The sequence below is a fragment of the Aulonocara sp. 'chitande type north' Nkhata Bay genome, linkage group LG13, assembly GCF_057382095.1.
Source record: "Aulonocara sp. 'chitande type north' Nkhata Bay isolate Kocher_YH1m ecotype deep benthic linkage group LG13, A_spYH_male_GT1.1, whole genome shotgun sequence".
In the NCBI taxonomy this organism is placed as follows: domain Eukaryota; kingdom Metazoa; phylum Chordata; class Actinopteri; order Cichliformes; family Cichlidae; genus Aulonocara; species Aulonocara sp. 'chitande type north' Nkhata Bay.
Genome location: NC_141356.1, coordinates 20,377,581 through 20,400,091, shown reverse-complemented (window position 1 = coordinate 20,400,091; position 22,511 = coordinate 20,377,581). Strand labels below are relative to the sequence as shown.

General features: G+C 40.1%; 1 protein-coding gene across 9 annotated transcripts in view; it reads right to left on the bottom strand.

Moving 5' to 3' along the window:
- LOC147316003 (equilibrative nucleoside transporter 1-like) overlaps positions 1-22,511 on the bottom strand; it is a 42,896-nt gene that overhangs the window by 11,985 nt on the left and 8,400 nt on the right. For 2 of the 9 annotated variants that reach the window (XM_086259112.1, XM_086259104.1), the window contains exons 2-5: positions 4,402-4,489; positions 4,135-4,216; positions 3,458-3,633; positions 2,083-2,222 (exon numbers count right to left, since the gene is read on the bottom strand). In XM_086259112.1, coding sequence (XP_086115238.1) covers positions 2,083-2,222; positions 3,458-3,633; positions 4,135-4,216; positions 4,402-4,430 — 427 coding nt within the window. In that variant the 5' untranslated portion in view covers positions 4,431-4,489. Of the gene's footprint in view, positions 1-2,082; positions 2,223-3,457; positions 3,634-4,134; positions 4,217-4,401; positions 4,490-5,328; positions 6,388-6,453; positions 6,545-14,959; positions 15,107-22,511 lie in introns of those variants that run through there. The other 7 variants (XM_086259107.1, XM_086259106.1, XM_086259109.1 and 4 more) reach the window with 7 other exon arrangements.

The window sequence follows — 22,511 nt, the reverse complement described above, 5'->3', positions numbered from 1 at the left end:
CAAAGTATTCAAGATAAGTGTTGCATAACACTTCTATCATTTTAATTGTCTCCCCTAAAAAAGGTTTTTTGTCAGTACAGACTTTCCAGACAAATTCCTTCCGCATTACAAACGAGTTAGTAGCTGCAGAAATCTCGAAACGTGTGAAACTGAGAGGAATGTGCCAACGCAGATATCAAAGCCTCAAAGTCACCGTGTCCTCCGCTCTAAAGCAAACACGATGGGCTGTTCCACATGCGAATCTGGGGGTCAGGACTGGCCCACTGGGGATAAGGAGGGGGGTAAGTTCATTCCTGCTGCTCTGTGACTTATTGTAAACAAGCAAACACTGTGAGAGCGCAGCTTGTGTATCTTTGTCTGTGTGAATTTTCCCAACATGTTCAGGGGACGATTTTTATCAAAGAAAGATCCACAGAAATAATCAGTTATACGACTTCAACATGGAAATAAGGCCATGAATTAAATTCTTATTCTAATACAGATATCTTCATGAAGCTTATAATTGTTAGTTTTCTGTTTCTGGGCTCTTAAATTTATGATTATGTTGCTAATGCAGGATAATTCTTTGCAGATGTGCAGCAAGCTGTGTATCTTCATTTGCCTTTGGCACGTGCAGAAATCAGAAAACTCTCTGAGGCCTTTTCCCCACATTTTCTGTTTAACTGAACTACTTCTGTGTCATTTTTCCCCTTTTTGTACCCCTGGTGTGTGATTTTAAATGAATTTGTTGGTCACATCCTCATGTTTTGTCTGCTGTACCCCCCTTACCCCCAGATCCCCGTTCTTGCTGTTGCCATTTAGATGTACTGTAGTTTGAATCAACATACAGTTTTCAACCCTCCATCATCTGACAAAGAGGTCATCTAAATCAGCGGTCCCCAACCTTTTTTCCGCCACGGACCGGTTTATGCCCGACAATATTTTCACAAACCGGCCTTTAAGGTGTCGCGGATAAATACAACAAAAATAAAATTAGTACCGGTACCGAAAAAATGAGGATTTATTCATAACACACGTGAAAAGTCCCAGGAAAACTGAGTTAACGATAAAAACGATAACAAAATGACGCTAAAAACCCTGAAAACCATACATTTCACACCTGAGCCTCAACTCTCACGGCTCGGTACCAAACGACTCCGGTCCATGGCCCGGGGGTTGGGGACCGCTGATCTAAATAACTGTGGCTGTGGATAATTAATGAAATTTGATTGTCCTCTGTACCAACGTTTAAATTTTAATCAGTTTGTCACCTGAAAAAGTTGATTTTCTGGCTCATTTTGATTTGAGTGATAGTGAAATGGCTAATTTTTTTATTTTTAAATTCTACTTGCTGTTTTTGGTTTTTCCTTGTATTACATTATTGACAAAGACGAATCTTCACCAGTAGTTCTATGGCCTCGAGCAAGCCTTAGAGCGTTGCATTGAGACTGACACAAATCAGGGATTTTGGGGTTGAACAGGGACACTAATCTGAGCGGACAGACGAAATGTTTTGGGACTGAAAGGTGGTGTGATCCCAGAAGTGATGCTTTGTGACCCGGATTCTGAACTGCTAGCTGCTGGAATCTGTTTCGCTTGCTGAGGTAATTCGTCCTTGTTTTGTCTTTTGAATCTAGATTGAATCAATATATGCTTTTTTTATTCCTCCATCAGCTGGCAAAGAGGTCATGTAATTGACTGGATGTGGACATTTAATGGATCCTGACTGTCCTCTGCACCACTTACAGGACACGAAGCTGAACACTTATCCAACATCCATTTCAACTCCACTGCCCCAAGCAGAGATGTAGAAAAACTTCATAAAAACCTCCTCCCACACTACCTGCACTCATTTTAAGCTCTCTATTGTTTCTTTTCATCTAGTATTATTTAAATTTAGATTTACTGAATTACGTTTTTCACTTTATTCTTCTTCAACAAAGTCATTTAACATTTTCTCCACATTGTACAAACAAAAGGTTTACATGGCCTACAGGTGAATGCACATAATCAAAGTACCAACACTGCTCTTGTTATCAAGTAGGCTAGTTTAGCCTACTTTTTCTGAAGAACTGTGCATTTTTTTAAGCACTAGACACTCACAGTTGATGCAGACAATTTTGACCATGGTCAGGACAAAGAAGGGAAGAGGAGCCAGTTCTACTTTAACAACCACCGCTGTCACCAGAAAAACCACCAGGATGACAGTCAAGCTGCCCGAGATTCTCAATTTCTGAGGAATCCTGAAACAAAGAAAAACCACATTTAAAAACGCCCATACTGAAAGCACACAAGCATCACTCAGTTACTGCTCTTCAAAGAAATGCAAATTTCAAGAAAGCGGAAGTGCTTGAGTCAGTTGCAGTGACTAAGCCCTTTTTTTTCCCCATCTTAAGCTCATTTTTATGTCTTTCTGAAAGAACAGCAGTACATAGAAATGGCACATAAAGCAAAAACTAAGTGGTAAAAATGCTGAGAAATGAAACCAAGGAAGAGAGGGAGACAGAGGGAAACCAAAGTACAGCAAACCAGGAAGAGGTAAAGAAGATACATGAAGTAGGGAACATAAATAACATTCCTGAGTAAGCAGTGCAGGAGAAGGGTTCATTGTGGTTGAGGGCCACCCGGGATTGTTCTCAATCCTACTCTAATTAAACCAAACACACTAAACATAAGCTCATACAACAGGATCACGTTACTCACAGTGGCACGGGGTGACTGAAGGTTAAGGGCAGGAAAAGTTTACACTGTGCGTGTTAAGTCTTGTGTACACAATCTTCTCCGAATTAATTAAAAAAAACAGCTATGGTAAAATTACTTCATAGTACAGAAAACAGTTATAACTGAGTTATTACACCAGGGGATTTATATTACACTGAACTTGTGTAAGTAATGAAGATGATTAGAAATTCGAGCAATTAAAAGTTTGAGCCTGATGGATGAATGTGGAGGTCTCCTAATATACTAGCTCCATTGAGGCTAACTGTTTAGACAGCTTGCCTTGTGAGTGATTGGTTACTGTCGTTATGACGATTGTATCAGCAGAGATACCTCCCCAGAGATTAGACATAAGCGCTGTGAACCACTGAAGAAAAATCTAAATGTAAATTCTGCCTCAGAAAAATGCTGTATTAATAAATATTAGCTACTGGTGTACTCTCTGGAGACTGTCGATATTTATAACAATTAAAAACATTTTTTTTTAAAAGGGTTAATCACAATTAAAACAAAAGGGCAAAAATGTTTGAAAAACATGAAATATACTAATTAAAAATGTCTCAGTGCCATAAAATGAGAAAAGATACTAAACTGAAACCGAAAGCTAGTGCTGTTATTTCATTATAATGCAATACTGTGGCCACTAAACCCCAACTCGTGTTCCCTCAGATCTTTTCTCACTTCTAGCTTCATTAGAAATATTTACAGTTTGCCTCTTAATGAGTCGAGCTTTTTATTTAGACTGACGGTAGTTCGATACCTTTGGTGTATGAAGGAGTTGAGACAGGTGAAGATGAGCAGAGGCACCATGGCGCACAGCGTCATCACGTTGTTGAACTTGGACTCCAGCACATTGCGAGAGTCTCCGGCCGTCACGTTGGCTGTCTGATTGGAGGAGTGCACAGTGGGCACGTCCTTCAGTCTGCTGGTGAAGTACTGAAGATAACAGAGGGAAGAACACACATTTACCACAAGGGTTCTCCTGCAATTCATCACTAATATGGAGTCACAGGTTTATGTCACATGAATGTAATTTACAGAAAAAACTGAACTATGGGTGCAGTGTTTATTGTAGGACTCCTGCAACAGACTGAGGGTAAAATTTTGAGTCAAACTAAGCTGAATGAACATGATTTTTACACTCAAACAGTTTCCTGATGGTGTCAAGCAGAGCTGAGCAATCTCATTTTAATTTCAACTGAAACTTTGATGTGTGACAGCCACTAACATTAAGTGTATTAAAAAAAGAAAGGTACACCAGCCTTTGTTTTGCCAACCTTCCCATTAGTGAAGCCTAACCTTTCAAAGAACTACTTGTTAACCACAAAAGGCACCACCAGGGCTCTTCCTTTTATTTCCATCTGTCTCTTGATCTAGAGATAAACCACATTGGCCTGCAGACGCTCTCGCAATTACAAGATTAAAATTGTACTTTACCATTGTTGCCGTCATGAAGAAATTCCATGGCAAGAGGGTTCCCAAGCCCAGGATAAAGAAAATGAGCCATACTGAATTGTATCTGGGAAAGAAGCAAAAGGAAGTTCGCATGAAGGCACATCAATCAAGTCATTCATGTTAGTATCAACAAACAAATCGCAACAATATATACACTGGGACTCAACCAAATTTCAGTCAGAGAATATTAATGCCAAGATAAAACCCAACAAAGGCACAGCTTAAATCGTTTAAAAATTCTCCTCTTACTTGTCCCGAGGCGCATTGATGGCCGTCATGGTTCTCGATGGACAATCTTGGGGTCCGTGTTCAGTGTTGGATTAGTGCAGCACCAGGTCTGCAATGTGCAGATGACAAATGGAAGGTTACACAAGTAAAAATCTCCGACGTGTTATTATCAGCAGCCATTTGTTTCTTTCTGTATTTACATATTCACATGTAATAGAGTGAGCACCGAGTCTTGTGGATGCCTCAATATCCTCCACTTTCTTTCACACGATGCATTGTTTAACCTGATTAAAATGTATACATTTCTCACCTCTCCTCTCTTAGCTGCGCTTGCAGCTTTGTTATACATTTTAAAAGCAATGCATAGCCTGTGATATCAAGTATTTACACGTGTTTTTTTTCCACTGGTAACTTTATTTATATACTGGTTAAACTCGTCCTGTAAATGAATCGCCTTACAAACTCGGAGTAGGATGAGCTATTTCTAAAAGAAACAATTGGAGCTTCTGCCAGGAGGAGGTCAGAACAAGCTGGCACGAGCAGGCCAACAGCTACTCACTCCCAACTAGGGCACTAACTAAAAGAGCAACTGAGCTTATTACGCTGCTGCTTCATTTTTTGGATTCTCCACCTACTCCACATGACGACCTTTTTATAGTTCAGAAACCCCCCGTTTTTGGTTTCCAAACAACCTCAGATTGAAAATCTAATTAATACACAAATTTCAATAAAAGCTTAATTTCATTTTCTAATTTATGCAACGTGAACAACCCCTCAGTCATTCCATTGTGTTTACAACACAAACTAACCGCAGCAACAAAGAGAAGCTTGACACTTCAGCAACAATAAGCCAGAGGCATCTTCCCACAAAGTTTTGAAATTCAAAAGTTCACAGCACAACTCCTCTTAAACACAACAAGTACAGGAACAAACAGCAAATAAACTTACTCTGAGAGGCGTTCAAACACAGACGGAGGCTCTCGCTTTCCACTGATCAGATCAGGGCTGAATAAGCTCTGTCTCGCTTATACTATACAGATGTTTCGTAGGCTGACACCCAACTGTCTTGTGACCAGCCCCCTTTGCATCTAAGTGCCCATCCCTCCTTCTTCCCTTTACCTCGAACATCTTGTTCTCCTCGAGCCCTTCCAGCCCTTCCTACACATTTTTACATTTGGAGCACACAATACTCTTGTCATACAGACTACTACGTTACATAGTTGAGCAAAACCAAAAAAACCAAAAAGAGAAGAGTGATTAATTAAATCCACCAAGCGTCCCGTCTGCGTGATCCTATTTTTCCAATCTATCCATCCGCATGTTCCCTTTCATCCCCATGTGTCCTACTGTCTGGTAATTTCTCATCTCATTTCATCCACTTTTCCTCCTCAGCAGTTCTTTTATTATCAAGTTCACACTTTCTTGACCTGCTCCATCTATCACTTCCCCATCCACTTTGCTCTCACTGCCTCTTATTGACTTATCCAGAACTATTTGTGCTTCCCCAACTCCTTTCAAACCTTGAATCTGATGGAAGACATGTGCTCAGATATCTGTGTGACACACATCCAAACAGAAAATCTTCACTAGAAAACACTTACCCCTTTAAAAAAAAACAAAGCAATTTGGCATCAAGTCAATCCAAACAACATAAAGCAAAGTTTAAGCTAACAAACTGCACTATTCAACTTTAATGGGCTGAATTTAAAACGGTATCCTGTGGACTTGACGTATTCACAGTGGGTGCACTTCTTTGCCTCTAACATGGAGGGGAAACCTTTTTCGGTGAGAGGAAGTGTTACCCTAATCTGTCAGGGTGATCAGTGTTTATGGTGAAATTAAACACTGATATGGTGGTATGGTTCACGGCCGCACTCTCTTGTATCAAAAAGTCACTTTGTTTTGTTTGCATGAAATAGTGATTGGCTGATATGGCATTTTTATTATTAGTAGCAATCAGAAAGATTGATGACCAATATTTGAAGCAGATACAGTTTTGTAGTTTTGATTAAAAAGCCACACTAAAAATGAAACAAAACTTTCCTTCAAACACTCGTGAAGGATCACACACACCAAAAGTGCAGTCGGACCTGCTTGCACAAGCCGTGCTTGGGTGTAGCTCCGGCTTGTCGTGCACCTCTCCTATTGGACGCAGATGGGTCAGCTGTGACAGCGGGGACAAAAAAAAAAAAAAAAGGAAATGTTTAAAATACTTCAAATTTAACCAAAATCATCAACAGAATGTGAAGTTAATCACATCAAGGAAACATATGTATACAATTTGACTTAGCTACAGTTGAATTAACTGCCTTTCCACAGTGTGATAGAAGCTCTGTAGTGCTGCTGAGAGAACTTATGAATCCATGACCAGCCAGATCTAACTGGCTGGTCATGAGCGAGCTATGAGTGAGGACAGAGGGTCCTCTATATGCACACACAGGTTAGCTAATCGTACAAACATGGGACTGAACAAGCAGAATCCATCTGTGAGAAACCCCTGTCAGTGAGACGGGTCTATATGGATTGTTAGAGGGACAGAGGACCAACAGACAAATACTGCAACAACGTCCCTCACACTAGAAACAACCTTTGTTACATTTGTTACACTGTGCGCAAAGTTAAGGTTACAATATGCAAACTGAACGATGTGATTAAGAGTTTCAGCTTTCCTTTAAACACAGACACTATTCTTTTAAAAAATAGAGTTTGTCCTTGCCCACTAAAGGTTTTCACCATCTTCTGAATATTTCCCTACTTCCTTTTTCTTCCTCCCATTTAATCAACTAGGAAATTATGTATCAAAGCACGATTCCTGTTATGAAGGTCTTTGGCAGCTAAGTTTGACCTTTCGGGAAATTATCTTCGTGTTTCTGTTCACATGTGCCCATCCTGTCTCTGTGCTGCCTTCCTCCAGGTACTCAGGCTTCCTCCCACAATCGGAAGAGATGTTTGTTAGCTTAATTGATGAAAGTGAGTGTGTGTTTCGGTGTGTCTCAGTGTGATGGGTCTTACAACCTTTAATGGGATGAGCAGCTAAGAAAACAGATGTATGGATCCACAGGAGCACATATTGTCTGAGCTTTATTTATCCCCGTTTCCCCACACCTTTTCAATGTCAAAACTGAGAGAACTGTGACTCAACATTTTGTAACTTTCCAAAACCACTAATCTGACATTGACGCTCTTTTCACACAGTGACTAACTGGCTGCAGCCGTGCAGAAGTAAGAAAGGACCAGGATTAAACTTCTTTCTCCTGAAAAGCCTTTTGAGAATCACACCACTAAATCAGTATTTTAAACATCTCTCTTCTCTAGATAGACTGACATTTATCAGTCTATCAGAGCAGCTTATTGAGGCTTGACGTTGACCATAGCCATACACTACAGTGTGCTTAAAATTCACCAGCTTTGCCTTGTCCCAGATTCCTGTAAAGTATGCCTCTCTCAACCTAACATGCCATCAAAACGAGCCAGTTGGCATAAGCTGCCTGGTGCTGAAATGGTGCCCAGCAAACACACACTCACTCACACAGGCACTTTGCAGTCTGTAGAGTGGTGCACTTTAACACTTTCAATGGCTAGCCTCTCAACGATGTCCAAGTCCAACAATCAGCACTTCAGTTAACAAAGACTTAACAGCACTGGTGGTAATTTATTGTTTCCCCCTCTAGGAGAACTAGGGCAATTCAGACCAGCCCAAAAATGTATGTGAAAAATCTGGTCTGGTCACGCCACAATGATGCTACAATAAAGTGGGCTTCTCATCCCGTATTCACCTCATTTTATACTTGATAAAATTGAAAAGTCATTTTTGTTCTTCTCACATTTGTGTCATTAATCCAACTATAAAGATTTTACACAGTGTAAAAATGATCTTCAAACTTAAATATTGCAAGACCCATGTTGTTTTTGTGTTGGAGCACAAACATAAATCCACATCCTCATCACAACCTCAACCAAATCTGAGCCAAAGCTCATTTACAGGAACGAATGAGAAAGCCCTCACAGACTTCTACACAAATCAGGCTATCTAAAACCACAGGGCTCTTTCTCCTGGTGGACGTTACAAAGAATGCATGTTTCAAGCATGTCTTTTATTCTGATTACAATTAAATCTTGAAAAGTTCTCATTACTAAGGTAAAAATGAATTTGAAATTATTAATGTATGTACTCAGAACATAAAACTTGTGACTATGTACCTATGTGTATACTGCATCAAAGCAGAGACAAAGAAACTCTATTGGCATCCTTTTTTATAGCAAGTCAAAGCTTGCTGTAAAATAACCTATGTGTAGGCTTAAAAGTTAAAGAGGTTCTGAATGCAGTTTCCTCATTAAGTTAAAACCAAGCAAAACAGCACACATAAGGAGTCATGTGCTCTGGGCATGATCTAAACTTTACCATCCACACTGAGAAGTTTAACCCTCTCAAGGCAGGCGTTGCTGATTTGCAACAGTTAAAAACTAACAACCTGATTACCCCACATACATATTTTATGAGGTTTTTTTACTCAGAAGTACCACTGCAGGACTTGGTTGTGCATTAGCAACAAAAAGTTTAATTTGAGCCTGAGAGGGTTAAAAAGCAGTCGTTGAACGCAACATTCTCCATACAAATGTGTGTCCTGCGGGTATAGGTGGAACAATAGAGGCTGATTCCGAGAGCACAGATGGTATGACCATCTTCCTCATTGTGATCTCTCAGCAGTTATTGCTGGCATGTGAAAAAGAGTGGCACGTGTTATGGAAGTAATGCATGTCTATGTGGCGTGTTGGCCTGAATTTAGAGACAAGGACAGTGACAAGGGGTTTGGTGTATGGGGAAGTGAGCTTTTCAAAGTGGGATACAGTGGAGGGTAAGAAGTTAGAGTTAAAATGCCACTTAAATCAGAGCTAAACATGGATGGAAAAGGTTAGAAGTTCCTCTTTCTCACCTCTATAACAGAGACGCCTTTATCCCCAGGCTGAGTTACAGAATAGTTTGATGCTGGTCATATGATGAGGTGTGTGAAGAATAAACTCTCTCCTCGAGGTCATGTCCCAGTGCTAATGGGAGCCAAACCCTTTTCAAGTCACAGCATTTTGACTTAGTAATATTAAACTGCAACTAGACTGGAACTGGATTGTTTTTCTAGGAATTAACCAGAGGAAATGGATATGGTGGTGCTGTTTATTTTAGCATGACTGCTGAAGACTGGATAGTTTTATACTGAGAATCTTGAAGAGACATGTCATGCTCAAGTTTGTGAACCCTCCCAACCCTGTGAATTAAATAACAGTCTGAGCAATAAGCTATCAGAACTTTTTCTGCAATTTGTACTGTTGAAATTAGACTTCTCTTTCTTAAATTGAGCTATTTTAGGGATTCAATAGTAGTTAAACTTCTTAACACTCACAGACAATGGAGCTTCATTGGTCAGGCCCACTTAAGATCAAAGTGGGCTGTATGTGGCCCACGATGTAAAATGATTTTGATATCAGTAGCATTAGCGTGTGCCATTAAATGATCAGTGTGTGCAACCAGTAGGACGGAGGGGTGTTGTTAAAAAAAAAAAACAAGCAATATGTAGCTGTGATTGGATAGCTTTTCAGGTCCGAAATTTCTCGAAGACAGAGCATGGAAACTACCACAATAGTGGTTTTGATCTACAGCACTTATCATCAAGCTTTCCAATACATCCCCTCCTACAGCGTGGGATTCCCCATCAGTATGTATTTACAACTCTCTATTCTAGCTCCACAACTGCATCCCACCACCGCAACACAAATAAACTTCCCACTAAATAAAGCCCTAAAAATATTAACCTACAAATCTGAATGTTTTTGGAATCCTCTCTAAGAAAAAAAAAAAGGAATTTCTGCAATATTAACCCTCTGAGTCGTCATTGTGACTCGCTCCAAACTAGCTCTGAACCCGAACCTGAACATTCCAAGAAAGTAAGTTGGAATGATTTCCACAGGAGAACTTTTCTGAACTTCAATATGAGCAATTAAGGCAACAACAATAACAGTAAAGGATAGTGTTGATTGGCATATGACGGGGTGGCAAATACAACAGTTACCTAGGCAACTGTTACCTGCAACACCCACTAGCAATTGACCGTCAGCTACAAAGGGATGTGTGCTGAGTGAATCAGTTCCTGTGTGGACACTCCTTTAACTTTAACTGGCACTTCCAGTCTCCTGTTTTTGCTACCGGCTGGCTTTTGGCCCAGGTTGCTCCTTTGGCCGCCCTTTAGGCCATTCAGCACCTTCCCAGAAAGAATCTCACACAGTTGGATGTACTCCAATTCAACCTCAGGGACTGCTTGCTCTGCTCTGGTAATCTGCTGTGCACTTGAGGGCCAAATTAACCACAACCTGCAGGAGGTGAAAAGCTGGTTCATGTGCCGCTACGCTGAGCTCACCGAGGCAGCAGAGCAGAACAAAGACTACAAGCCGGCTGCTCCAGAGTTGGAGTTCATAAGCACTCACACAAGAGGCACATGGATATACAGCTGTTATTTTCACAATTTAGTTAGCAAATATAATGTTTGCAAAGTAAAACTTCGGTGTTTATTTGTGATTAATTGAAATCTGCACCTGACATCTTCATGTCTTTGACTGTAATATTTAACATAGAGAGGGAGAGAAAGGGCGAGAGCAGGATGAAGACGGCAAAGAGACGGAGCAAAAATAAACAGGTAAGACAGGACGTGTAGTAAAATTCACTAAAAATTATAAAGCTGTGTTGTCCCGTTATCGATTGTGGATCCCCCACTTGCTCTTATAAATTATTATAAGGTTATATTTTTGCCATTTTTTAATTTCTAGTTGAGTGCGGAGGATAGAGAGAGGACAAAGGAGAAAGAAGGAGGCAGCAGATGGTGAAGTTAGCTGGAAAAACAATACTTGGGTTTCACAAAGTAGTTTTTCATTTATTTCATGGATGCTTTGTGTGCTTTCCAGCAGCACACTTAAAAAATGCCAGTGGATATTCTAAACAACGCATATTAATATGAATGGTAGTTTATTCAGGATTCATACCACTCTAAACATGGCTCAAACAGGATGACTGCCACTACACTGACGAAGAGACTTCAGATCTATTCTCTAGTCATAAAATTGGGATATACGACGATACTTCTTTCCTGACTGAGCCTTTGCCTCGGGTTTGATAACTAAAGCCTCCACCCTAAAATGGCTGGATTAGACTGAGATCTCCGACTATTCACTCGGCTTATTCTTAAACACTACAATAGGTCATCCAACCAATTAGGTTGCTTTTGAAGGTAACATGGTAAAGCGACTCCAACTGAATTGAAGTTTGCAAATGTGAAAAGGGCTGATGACATTTGCAAACGGCATATTTTTTTTTAATTAATTAGAAGGCACTGTATGGATAACGTTATGATTGGGAGCTGAAACCCTCTAGAAGTTTGAACTAGAATCGCCCTGGGTTCAAGTATGACACACAAACTGAGGCACACACAGAAATTTCTGTTTGCTCCACAGCTCAGACTGAGGACACCCAGGAATACTTTATAGCTACGTTGTAGTATGTTGACTTTTACAGTCTTGATTTCAATTTCATGCAGTCTCTCCTCCAGTTTGTGTCATGGACAGTTTCACTATCTTGATTCTGTCTAAAGAGAACAACAAACTGAACGACTGAAAAAAAAGGAGGAAGACATGGGTGAAGCAAAAAATTCCATTTAAAAAAAAAAAAAAAGGGCCAGAAAAAATTTTCAAGATGTTTGAGCTCATTTTTGAACAAAGAAGAGAGAATAAGAGAGGAGTTCTGGGTTGAATAAGGTTTACAGCTCAGTTTCTCAAAGCTTAAAGTGTGAAGCTGCGTTATTGACCATCACTTTATTGGCAGACTACATAAGGAAGTGGTTTACTCTGGTTGCCAATTCTCGTAGAGAGCGGGCAACCACTCACCCTGACTTTTATGCAAGTTAAGAGCAATGAACAGCAAAAAACTGCAACACTTTCATTTGAGATACAAGTTATATGCTGTCAAAGTATATATGTTGCTACAGTGATGTGCAAAGATCTTGAGCCACCCCTCATTTCTTTACATTGCGCTATCAAGGAGCTAGAAATGTGTCATTCATTTAGTCCAGTCCTGTACTTGACCGTTTTCAGACCAACCTGTTTTTGTGTGTGTGTGTCAAAAGAATTATTCAAGCATAAAAAAGGCACCTAATTAGAGGTGTGTCTACACATATGACAAAACCTAGTTTAAACTATGTGTCTAGTCACTTTGTTACACATTTCAATAAATCCAATGCATCCATTTCTCATGTTTCTATTCCTAATAGGATAAAGAACTGAATAAAGATTTGAGGGATGGTACAAGACTTTTACATGTACTTTATCTCTTAACGTATTTTAGGTTCACATGCTCATACATGTTCTTGCACACCCTCCTGCCTCACTGCAAACTAAGTACAGTAAACAGTAACACAATATCTTCACACTGCTTTCCAATTTTCACTGGGCCATGCATCAGTATAGCAACCACCTGCCCTGGCAGCAAATTTATGCTGCATAAAAGTTCAGTTTTTCATCACCTCAAAGCTGCTATTTGGTGTCAACGTCACAGTCAGTGGACATCACCAAACGCCGTGCCTGTACAGGCCTTTTATTCAGTCAGTGATAAAATAAATAAATAAATACAAACAATGACTGTGACAGCTCATATTCAAGGAATATCCTGAGACGTTGGCAAATACCTTAATCTCATCACGTATACAAAAAAGGGATTTGAGTTGTCACGTTCACAGCAAGCAGACCTGCACAACAACCCAATACACAATGAAAGCAGATCAATGAAGGTAATTCAACAAACCTCTAACATCACTGGAGCTGGGAGTGGAAATACAATTAAAACACAATATCTGGCTTATTACTCATAACTCCATCTATTTATAAGAAGTGAAAAACAACTGGAAGCACTCTCTACTGCAATCTTTATTTAGAAACAAACTACTACCTACTGCAACCATGCTGTCTAGGTTTTTCCCCTTTTTAGATTTTACCTACAAAAGCAATCCAGTGACTTACATAGATTGCTGTCTCAAACTGGGAATAATTATTTGCATGGGCAAATAAGAGCAGGAATCAATAACACAGGGAGATAAGGGAGACTTCAGTGAGGTACTGAGAGTATCAGGATTATAAATCCTTAGAATTTACAAAGAAATCCAATTCACACCAGAAGAAAGGGTGTTAAAAGGTCTCCAGATCTGTTGTCTTCACTGTGACCTGCTGTCTTTACACTCATTTTCCTTTCCCGCCACTCTAGCGGGAGCAGGAACAAAGCCTTTCTCCAGCTGCCCGTCTTTTCAGTTGGTTCAGGTGGTTTGGATGAATAGCAGACTGGCAACAGCAGCTCCATGACTGCACTACAGTCGGCACAGTTGAGTTGAAATACAAGGCAGTGAGTCAGTTTAGCCTAATCATTTCTTTCACATTAGCCAAAAATGATCTATGCTATATTCTGTAACCAAGAAGACTGGTTAAAGCTCAGGAAACAGGTGAAAACTTAACTCCCACTCTTACTAGTCACCCTGTGGTGGTCACAGCACCATCAGCTGTTCACTGGGGGGGGGAAGTTGCCATTCTGGCGCACTCTTCTCTCTGTTCAGGGGTCACAGAGTCACAAATAGACACAGATTCATGTGACCTGAAGCCAGGCCAGGAAAGACACTCAGTAAGGGAGAGAGCCTGCAACAGAACTACCCCCTATAAATCATCTAAGTATCACAAAACCACAAGAGAAAGAACCCCACAGGATGCCCACTCCCCTGTTCCAACCACACTTATGGTTTCAGATTACAACTGGCACGCTTAAGCGGTGAATGCATTCATTTCACCTGCTCATCAATTCATTTCATTAGCTCCTGTGTGATACCATCACGCACGTTGAAGAGCCCATTACAGCTGCCAACACACACACACACACACACACACACCCAACCACGTGTCCAACGACTGATCACAAGGTTATCTAAAAATGTAGCACTGCTATATGCAATTCTTTCATTCGACAAGAGTTTCATTAGAGTCTTTTGTTTTTTAATCACAAAATTCGGGAAGAAGATGCAGCAGTGGTTTAGATGTGTCACTCTCGTGCTGAGAGAAACAAAAACCGGCGAAATGCGAAGCGCAGGAATGAAAAAATGCGTTAAGAAACAGCGTTTTTTAGCACCACAATGTTTCCATTAGTCAGCCCTCTTCTCTAGCCGGACCGTCTGTGTCTAATTGCCGGGATAGAGCGCGAAAACGTGGCGCTAAATTTAATTTAAATCAACAAAGGACACACGCGGCCACGGAGTAACGAAAGCCCCGGTCAGTCTGCCTGTTTTTCTACCTCTTTAGATTATTTTAGGTATAAAAACGAACCACGGCCTCGTAACTTTAACATAACAGCACAAATCAGCATCCGATACAACAGCAACGTTATTTTTACGCTTAATCTGAAGGCGGTTTCAAACTACCGCGCATTTATGTGGCGATCCTTGATGATAAAGGTAAAATAAGCGTCTGTGAGTACAGACTAGCGCTCATTGACTGCAGTGTGATGTCTTACCTTACCGGAGTTGGTGGAGTTTCTTGTCCCCATCCACTCGTCTACTCAAATGAACAGACAGACACGCCTTCGTGGCATGATCATCACCCAATCATTTATCGCAAGTTTAGAACAACAAAAGGCGCACAGGGGACGAAAATAAGCCTGTTATTGGGTGGTAGCCCGCCAGGGTATAAAAACAAATATCTAAAATTAATAAATGAGCCCAAACACAACACGAAAGGATCCTTTTGTCACAGTCTGTGAGTTTTGCTCCGAGCCTTTAAGTTTTCTGCATTGTTTTTAATTTGTAGTTCAGGCTTATTCGTTTCAGACAGTGTTTCATCGAGCTTTTTCGTTTCAGCACTATCCGCAGGGGCGGATCTAGAAGGGTGGCACGGGGTGGCATGGGGTGGCATGGAGTGCCACCCCATGCCACCCCGTTTTTTGCCACCACACGTTTTTTGTGTGATTTCAAATCCGTTTTGTTAATACAGTATGTCAGTGAAAAATAACTGACATAACTAAGGTTATTTTTTTCCTATTTCTTTGTTAAACACTTCCCATTTACACTTACTACAATGATTTGACATGCTCAACTACAACTACTAGATACAACCTTGCAGCTCAAGATTATTAATATATAACATAATAAACAAACAAACTGCTGTGTAGTAGAAGGCTGTTATATTAGCTTTTCCTCAATAAGCATATTTTGACACTAGTCAGGTGTACTTTTTTCATAAACAATGAATAAAAAAATTACTCATAAGAAAGTGTTTCTACACTGTAATTCTATTTAAAAGGAAAAAACGGAAAGAATACAATTTATGGAAACACACTATAAAATGTTATGGCTCGGCAAGTCAACTGCACTTTCAAAATCATCCCTGAATGGCACGCCGTGAAGCCTAACCAGTGACGAGGCGGAGGAAGCTTGAGTATTCGATGTGGGACGACAATAAAATGTCATCTGCCACCCAAGACTTTCTGGATGTGTAATGCCAATGTCTGTGACTGTTTTTGAAACATCTCTGATGAGTAATCATATCACTACTGATGTGACCAGCACAACCATAAATGTGGCAATTATATCACTCTAAAGAAGCAGCTTGTGGTACAAATGAAACCAAGTAATGCAAAAATACTTGCCACAGCACAGCATGGTTTTTCTTTGTTTTTGCTACAAGAATTCAGAACTTCAAAATAACAACGAAAAAAACAAAGTAAGCAAAAATACCACCAACTAAATATATTCTATAACAAAGCAACCACCTTTTGCTTTGATAACACCTTTGCACAGTCAGCGTTTTTTGTCTTGAGGGAGTTTCCACATTTGCTGAGCAAGAAGCACGAAACAAAGTTTCTGCAAGGCACCATTACATAGATTGGAAGTGATGCAAACAGAGATAAATCCATGTTTGAGTGATGTTTCAACTTTGGTCATGAAAACCCATCAGCTGCGATTCTCCCATAGAGGAAGAAAAGGAATTTAATGTGTCTTCTACTTGAAGCCTGAGAAGCAATGATTCAGAATTCAATCACAAAGTTCGACAATCCTAATGAATGTATTCTTTGATCCTATTCTCTGATGTAGACAGAAATCAGTACATAAGGCAAAAACAGAGTTTGTACAGTTATAATTTTTGAAAGAGTTTGAAAGTCAATATTTGGTATGAGCACCTTTACTCTTCAGCACTGCCATTCTCTTAGACAAGCTTTCTAGTAATTTCTTAAAGTAGTCTTCGGGAATACTTCTCCAGGCTTCTTGAAAGACAATTAAAGCTTTTCTTTGAATGCTGGCTGCTTTTTGCTCCGTTTTCTATCAAGATGATCCCACACTGCTTCAGTAATGTCAAGTTTTGAGCTCTGCCAATCCATGACATGACATGCAGAAAAATAAACCTGTTGCCAAAAAAGACATTTTTCAGATGGTATCAGTGGTTTAAAATCAAACCCTTCTTTCTGCATTCCCAGCTCCATCAGTTTTGACAAGATCCCCAACACAACAGGCTGAAATGCAGCCCCACACCATGACAGAGCCTCCATCATATTTTACAGATGCTATAAACACTCATTGTTGCACCTCTCCTCACCTCCTCCAGGTGAGGAGAGGTGAGGTCAGTTCCTTGATCATTAATATGCAAATATTCATGACTACTGATCAACAACCACTGATCTTTTGGGATTTCCTTACCTGGATGATTGAGCTTGCATCAAAATGGTTTTCTCAAATGTTTTAAGGATAGATGTTACTGAGAAATATCTAGTTTTAGCTAATATAGCTCCTTGGGAATCACCTTGTTGGGGCAACCACTTTTTAAAATCAGATTTTGCCATGTGCCATGAGTTCGGCACATTTTATGCTTGAGTGATTCATAGGTCTGTGTTAAGTGGTTTAACAAACAAAACAACATTCTGGTCAGATACAAAGACTGGACTGACAGTGAGTAAAAAAGCAGCCAATATCCAAAGACAAAGATCTTCAGAGAGCCTGGATAACTATTGCCCAAGACCCCTTCAGAAAATTACAAGAAAAGTCTGGCTCCTTGGAAACAAAATAAAGAAATAAGAGGTATCTCAAGAGTTTTGCACAGTACTGTATTTCCAAAGCAGCACAATACAAATAGTTACCAGTAATTAATTCGGTGTTAAATATGGAGGGAGTTGTTTTAATTAAAAATGTACAATCAATTATTTACCATGCATTACTATTATTCACACTAACCTACAGTATTTTCGAATGCAAAGACATTAGGCACAGGAATTTTCCCTGAAGGCCAAAGCTGACTAAGTTTAACAGTCTGAGGCATATAGAGAAGGACAAATCACCCACAGACAAGATTAGAAAGCCTATTTAGTATTCCTAAAGAGCTGTATTTGTGTAAAACAAAAAAAATGCCGAAAACATTTTTTTCCCTTGTACTAGAAGAACTGAGTCCAGTTTTTGTCGTGATCAAAAGCTGGAAACAAATGGAATCGGTTATTGCTGTTGTGCAACACTTTGGCCTGCTGTATCTCTAAATAAAATACAAACATCTTACAGAATCTTTTAGAGTACAGCTTGTCTCAAGAGTGTGCAAAAAGAGACACCAGCATATAATTTCATCATAAAACGTGGGCCGTTGTTTGCGGACATTTTTGTGTCGAGTCTGGATACACTTAACCCTGTTTACTCATATAGTTGTGGTAGGTACACAGTCATCCACACCCTGTCTCCCCTCCGTCTAAAAAAAGCTTGCGGCGGTTTCGGACAGAAACCATCTGTGACGGAGAACAAGTCTGTCTGCTTCCCTGCAAACCCAAACCCAGTGAACGACGAGCTGAGCAAAGAGGACTGAGGGTCCACTGTCTCTCTCTCTCTCTGCTGGTGTGAAGACACAAAACTGCACAGCATTTCCATCACTGGCCTTTCAAATGTATTTTTGTAACTATATATGTCTGTGGCTTGTTTATTGGCTTGTGTAGCCAAAGAGGAAAGTCGGTTAGCAGCTTGTCAGTGCTGTAAGGCACAAACTTAACTGGGTTTTTCCATGAAGAGGACTGAGACTGCCAGGGAGAAGGAAAATAAAAGAAAGGAAAAAAAGAGAATATGGGTTCTATGAGAGACTTCTTTCATGAGGCAATGTTGAGCATGAACGCAGAGATATCTGACGGGTAATGTGGGAAAGATAAATGCAGGTGACGACCAGAAAATTGGGGCAGAGAAAGGAGCAGCAACTGTAACCCAACGGGTGTGCGTGTTTGTGGTCTTTGGCGAAAACTGACTCCTTTGGAGCGCCTGTGTGACATCTGGCAGAGGCGGTTTTAGCCTGCACAAGCTGAACATGCAGCCAAAGCAACCTTTCATATTGTCAATGAGAGCCTGAAAAAACAATCAATGGCCTTCTTCTTTTTGTTGTGTCGCTGTCAGATGAAATGCTTAACCCCTTCGCTTCCCGCTGACCCACGAACAGCTTCCTTGTTTTGCCATTTTTAGAACAAAAGTTAAGCAAATAAACATCACACGTCTAATTCGAGAACATCTTGTGAAGTTTGTGGCATAAGAGGTGCACGCAGAGAGAGGAGGAGGGCATGACGTGAATAGGCTGGAAGTGGCTTTCTGACCACATACTGAGATTTAAGAAGACAGTGGTAAAGAAAGGAATCCCAACGGATGGCCTCTAAACCCCCGAATGGCTTAGGAAGCAGGGTGAAGTAAGCTCTCTACTGGAGGATGAGGATTTTAAGACCTGGCTCCATTTTTAGGGTTTAAAACTTGGACTGAAGTGATAAAGACAAACAAAGAAAAACTCCTCACAAAGATATGTGAGAGTGGAATCCCTGTTTTCATTACCTCAGAAGCCCCTTCAAACTCCCAACTGAGTGCGAGTCGTTGCAAGGGTCACGCGGTACTATGAAATCCCTGTCACAATGGACCATCAGCAAATCTGCTACTGCACAGACAAGGAATTCCCCTCAATCTGGAGGTGCGTTGAGGGACAGGATTTTGAAACAGTCCATTATGGGATTTACATCCAAATCCAGAAAATTTAAAACTGGCATTAGTCCCAAATTGTGCAACTTGAAGAGTTGCTGCTCACATTCTTCTGTGTGACCATGAAATAAAACAGAAACCATCAGACTTTAATTTGCTGAATTCCCTTAAATCACTTCTTCATATATCACTAACTTGGTATGTATAAGTGTTGATAAAAGCTTATCTAAGCGTATCTGAAAAATGAATCGCTCCTGCACATAAAAATGATCTTTTCCATCAATCACTGAGCTCATTTTTCATTTCAGGATGGACAAACAGGTGTGCACATTTATACGAAACTGGAGACAGAGAACAGAAGTTATTTATGTCAGTTTGAGCAGGTCTTAACCTTCCACTGAATGCTGTTAAAATGTATGAATTACATGATGTTAAAACAAAGAAATGCTTCATTTTACAAGGTGTGTTTGTTCTGTACACAGAAATTTTGAGTCCATCCATGTGCAATGAACACACACGGAGAAGGCAGCGGGGAGAAGTCGGGGGGTTAGGTGCCTTACTTAAGAGCACTTGACACGTAGATCTTCTGAGATAGCGGGAACCCACCCACAAATTTCTCACACCACTCTCAGTCACAGTTGCCCTCAAAAAAACAGTTGCGAACAGTTGCGAGTCTGTTCTGCACATGCGGAGGCGGAGGCTGTGTGAGTGTGCATTCTTGTCATTTCTACATTTCTATTATCCTTAAAATTAATTTGTGTTGTAGCAGATTTGTTCTGACGACAGGACAGAGACCAGTTCTCTGGAAAGAGCTGCTGTTATCCCAGGAAATAAAGTGGTACTAAAAAAAGCCCAGAAATATGGAAACTGGAACCAACAAACAATTAATTGCTTTATTCCACAGTTCATAACAAATGGCAAGTGCTTCTCAGGCATAAAAGGTCAACATTTAATACATTGAAATGTTTGCAGTGCATTTCAATCACATTTAATCCCAATGTGGTGTAAGGAAGGTGTCAGCAACCTGCAGCTCTGAACCCAGATTCTTAACGTGGCTTTATCTGATTTCATCCTTAAGACTGCTGGCTTACAGGCATGGTTAATATGCAGCTGGAGTTAATTCTAAATTAACTGAAGAAATCCTTCATTTTACAAGGGGTTGGGGCTCTAGGTGCCTTACTTGAGAGAAATTGGCCCTTTATTTTAGACTCTTAACCAGTCTGTTGTAGGGCTAACACACCATTGAGTCTCACACCTACATCCAATTTAGAATCACCACGTAACCTAACATCTAACATCTAACATCCATGTCACTGGACTTCTGCAGCAAGCCAGAGTAAGATGCAAACTCTGCAGGGTCCAGGACCTTCTTGCAATGAAGCAGCAGGGCTAACCAGTGCACCACCATGCAGCCCCTAAGCACAAACCAACATTCAAGAATATTAAACAGGAACTCAAATCTCAAAGCATCACGAGTCCCAGGTACCAAGACTTCAAGCCATGAGTTACATTCACGTATCATCATCATCGTTCAGATGAGAATTGCAGAAAGATAGAAAGGTATAATCGGTGACCAACCGAACACAAAGCAAGAACTGCATGACACACAAACCAACCTAAAAAAACATCCACGTTTTCCCTCACTCATTCTAGAACTGAATCCACACAAGCACTGTCATAAAAAGCCTTCCCACAAAGCTCTATATTGGCTAATAAGAAGCACTAAAAACATGCTCTGTGCATCCCTGATTAAAGCTCCTCCAGCAAGTCTCCTCTGTCCTTCTGATGCAATCTAGGAACTGATTTCATTCAACATGACACACTGAAATTGCTTTACGTGTCACAGGCAAGAAGACAGAGGGAACGAGGAGGCACAAATTAAAGATGACGAAACGCTCTGCCTCTATGTCAAAACAATGCAAACAGTGTCTGAATATCTATCTATCTATCTATCTATCTATCTAAGGTCAGTCAATTGTAAGTGAGCTAAAAGTGTGTTTTCATGTAGAGAAAAGCAGAAACTGCACAGAAAAAACTTAAAAACATAAAATCCCTGTTTATTATGGAACGCCAGGACTGCCATAATGAATTAATTAAATACACCATTAAATAATTAATTAAATGTGTCAATGATTAATTAAAATTGGAATTAATTAATTAAATAAATAGTTATGACACATGTAATTAATTAATTATTGACACATTTAATTAATTATTTATGTATTTCACATTTTAATTAATTATTGACACATTTAATTAATTATTTAATGGTGTATTTAATTAATTCATTATGGCAGTCCTGGCGTTCCATAGTTTTTATGTGGGCACTAGCTAACTCAATCTGTGATGTCACAACATGTGTTTTTCATAACTGCTTAACAAGGTTAGTGTCTTTGAAATTGTTGAATCCAAAGTCTCCATGCCCAGTTTTACTATGAACTAACCGCACAGACATTCACCGCGACACACACAACAAATATTAAACTGCAGTAAATGTGAGAAATCTCGCGATTCTGCACATGATCTGAACTGCAGCTGAAGTCCATGACTGCATGCGTGTAAACGTATACGTGTTTGCATGCAGCCGCCTGTGTTTTCTTTGAGTATCTACTTACATAACATCATCTGTGAAAACAGCTCAGGAAATCTGAATTCCCCACTGACAGACAGCTGTTACAAGACTTTAGGTCCGGAGTACATTTGGCTATCAGATCATGACCATCTATAGATCTACTCTTCTCCTTGATGTTGTTTGCCACTCTTCTTAATGCCATCAGTTTTCGCCCAGGCCCTGCTTTACATCTTATCAGGAGCTTACAGCCATCCTGTTGGTCTGTCCCCATAAGGGAAAATAATCAAGCAGAGGTAACCAGATGCAAAGGCTTTATTTTTTTTAACATTTTGGAGGTCTGTTTTCTGTGGTGTGGTTGCCCATTTGAAACCCAGTACTCAATTGTTCTTGATTTCCCAGTCTTATTTAACCTTGACTGTTTTCATCTCCCTCCACTTCACACACAGGCCATCTGTTGAAACCATAATGGAAACAAAGGCACACTTGAGGCTGTAATTGCTTAAGAAATGTGTTTAGTGAAATTA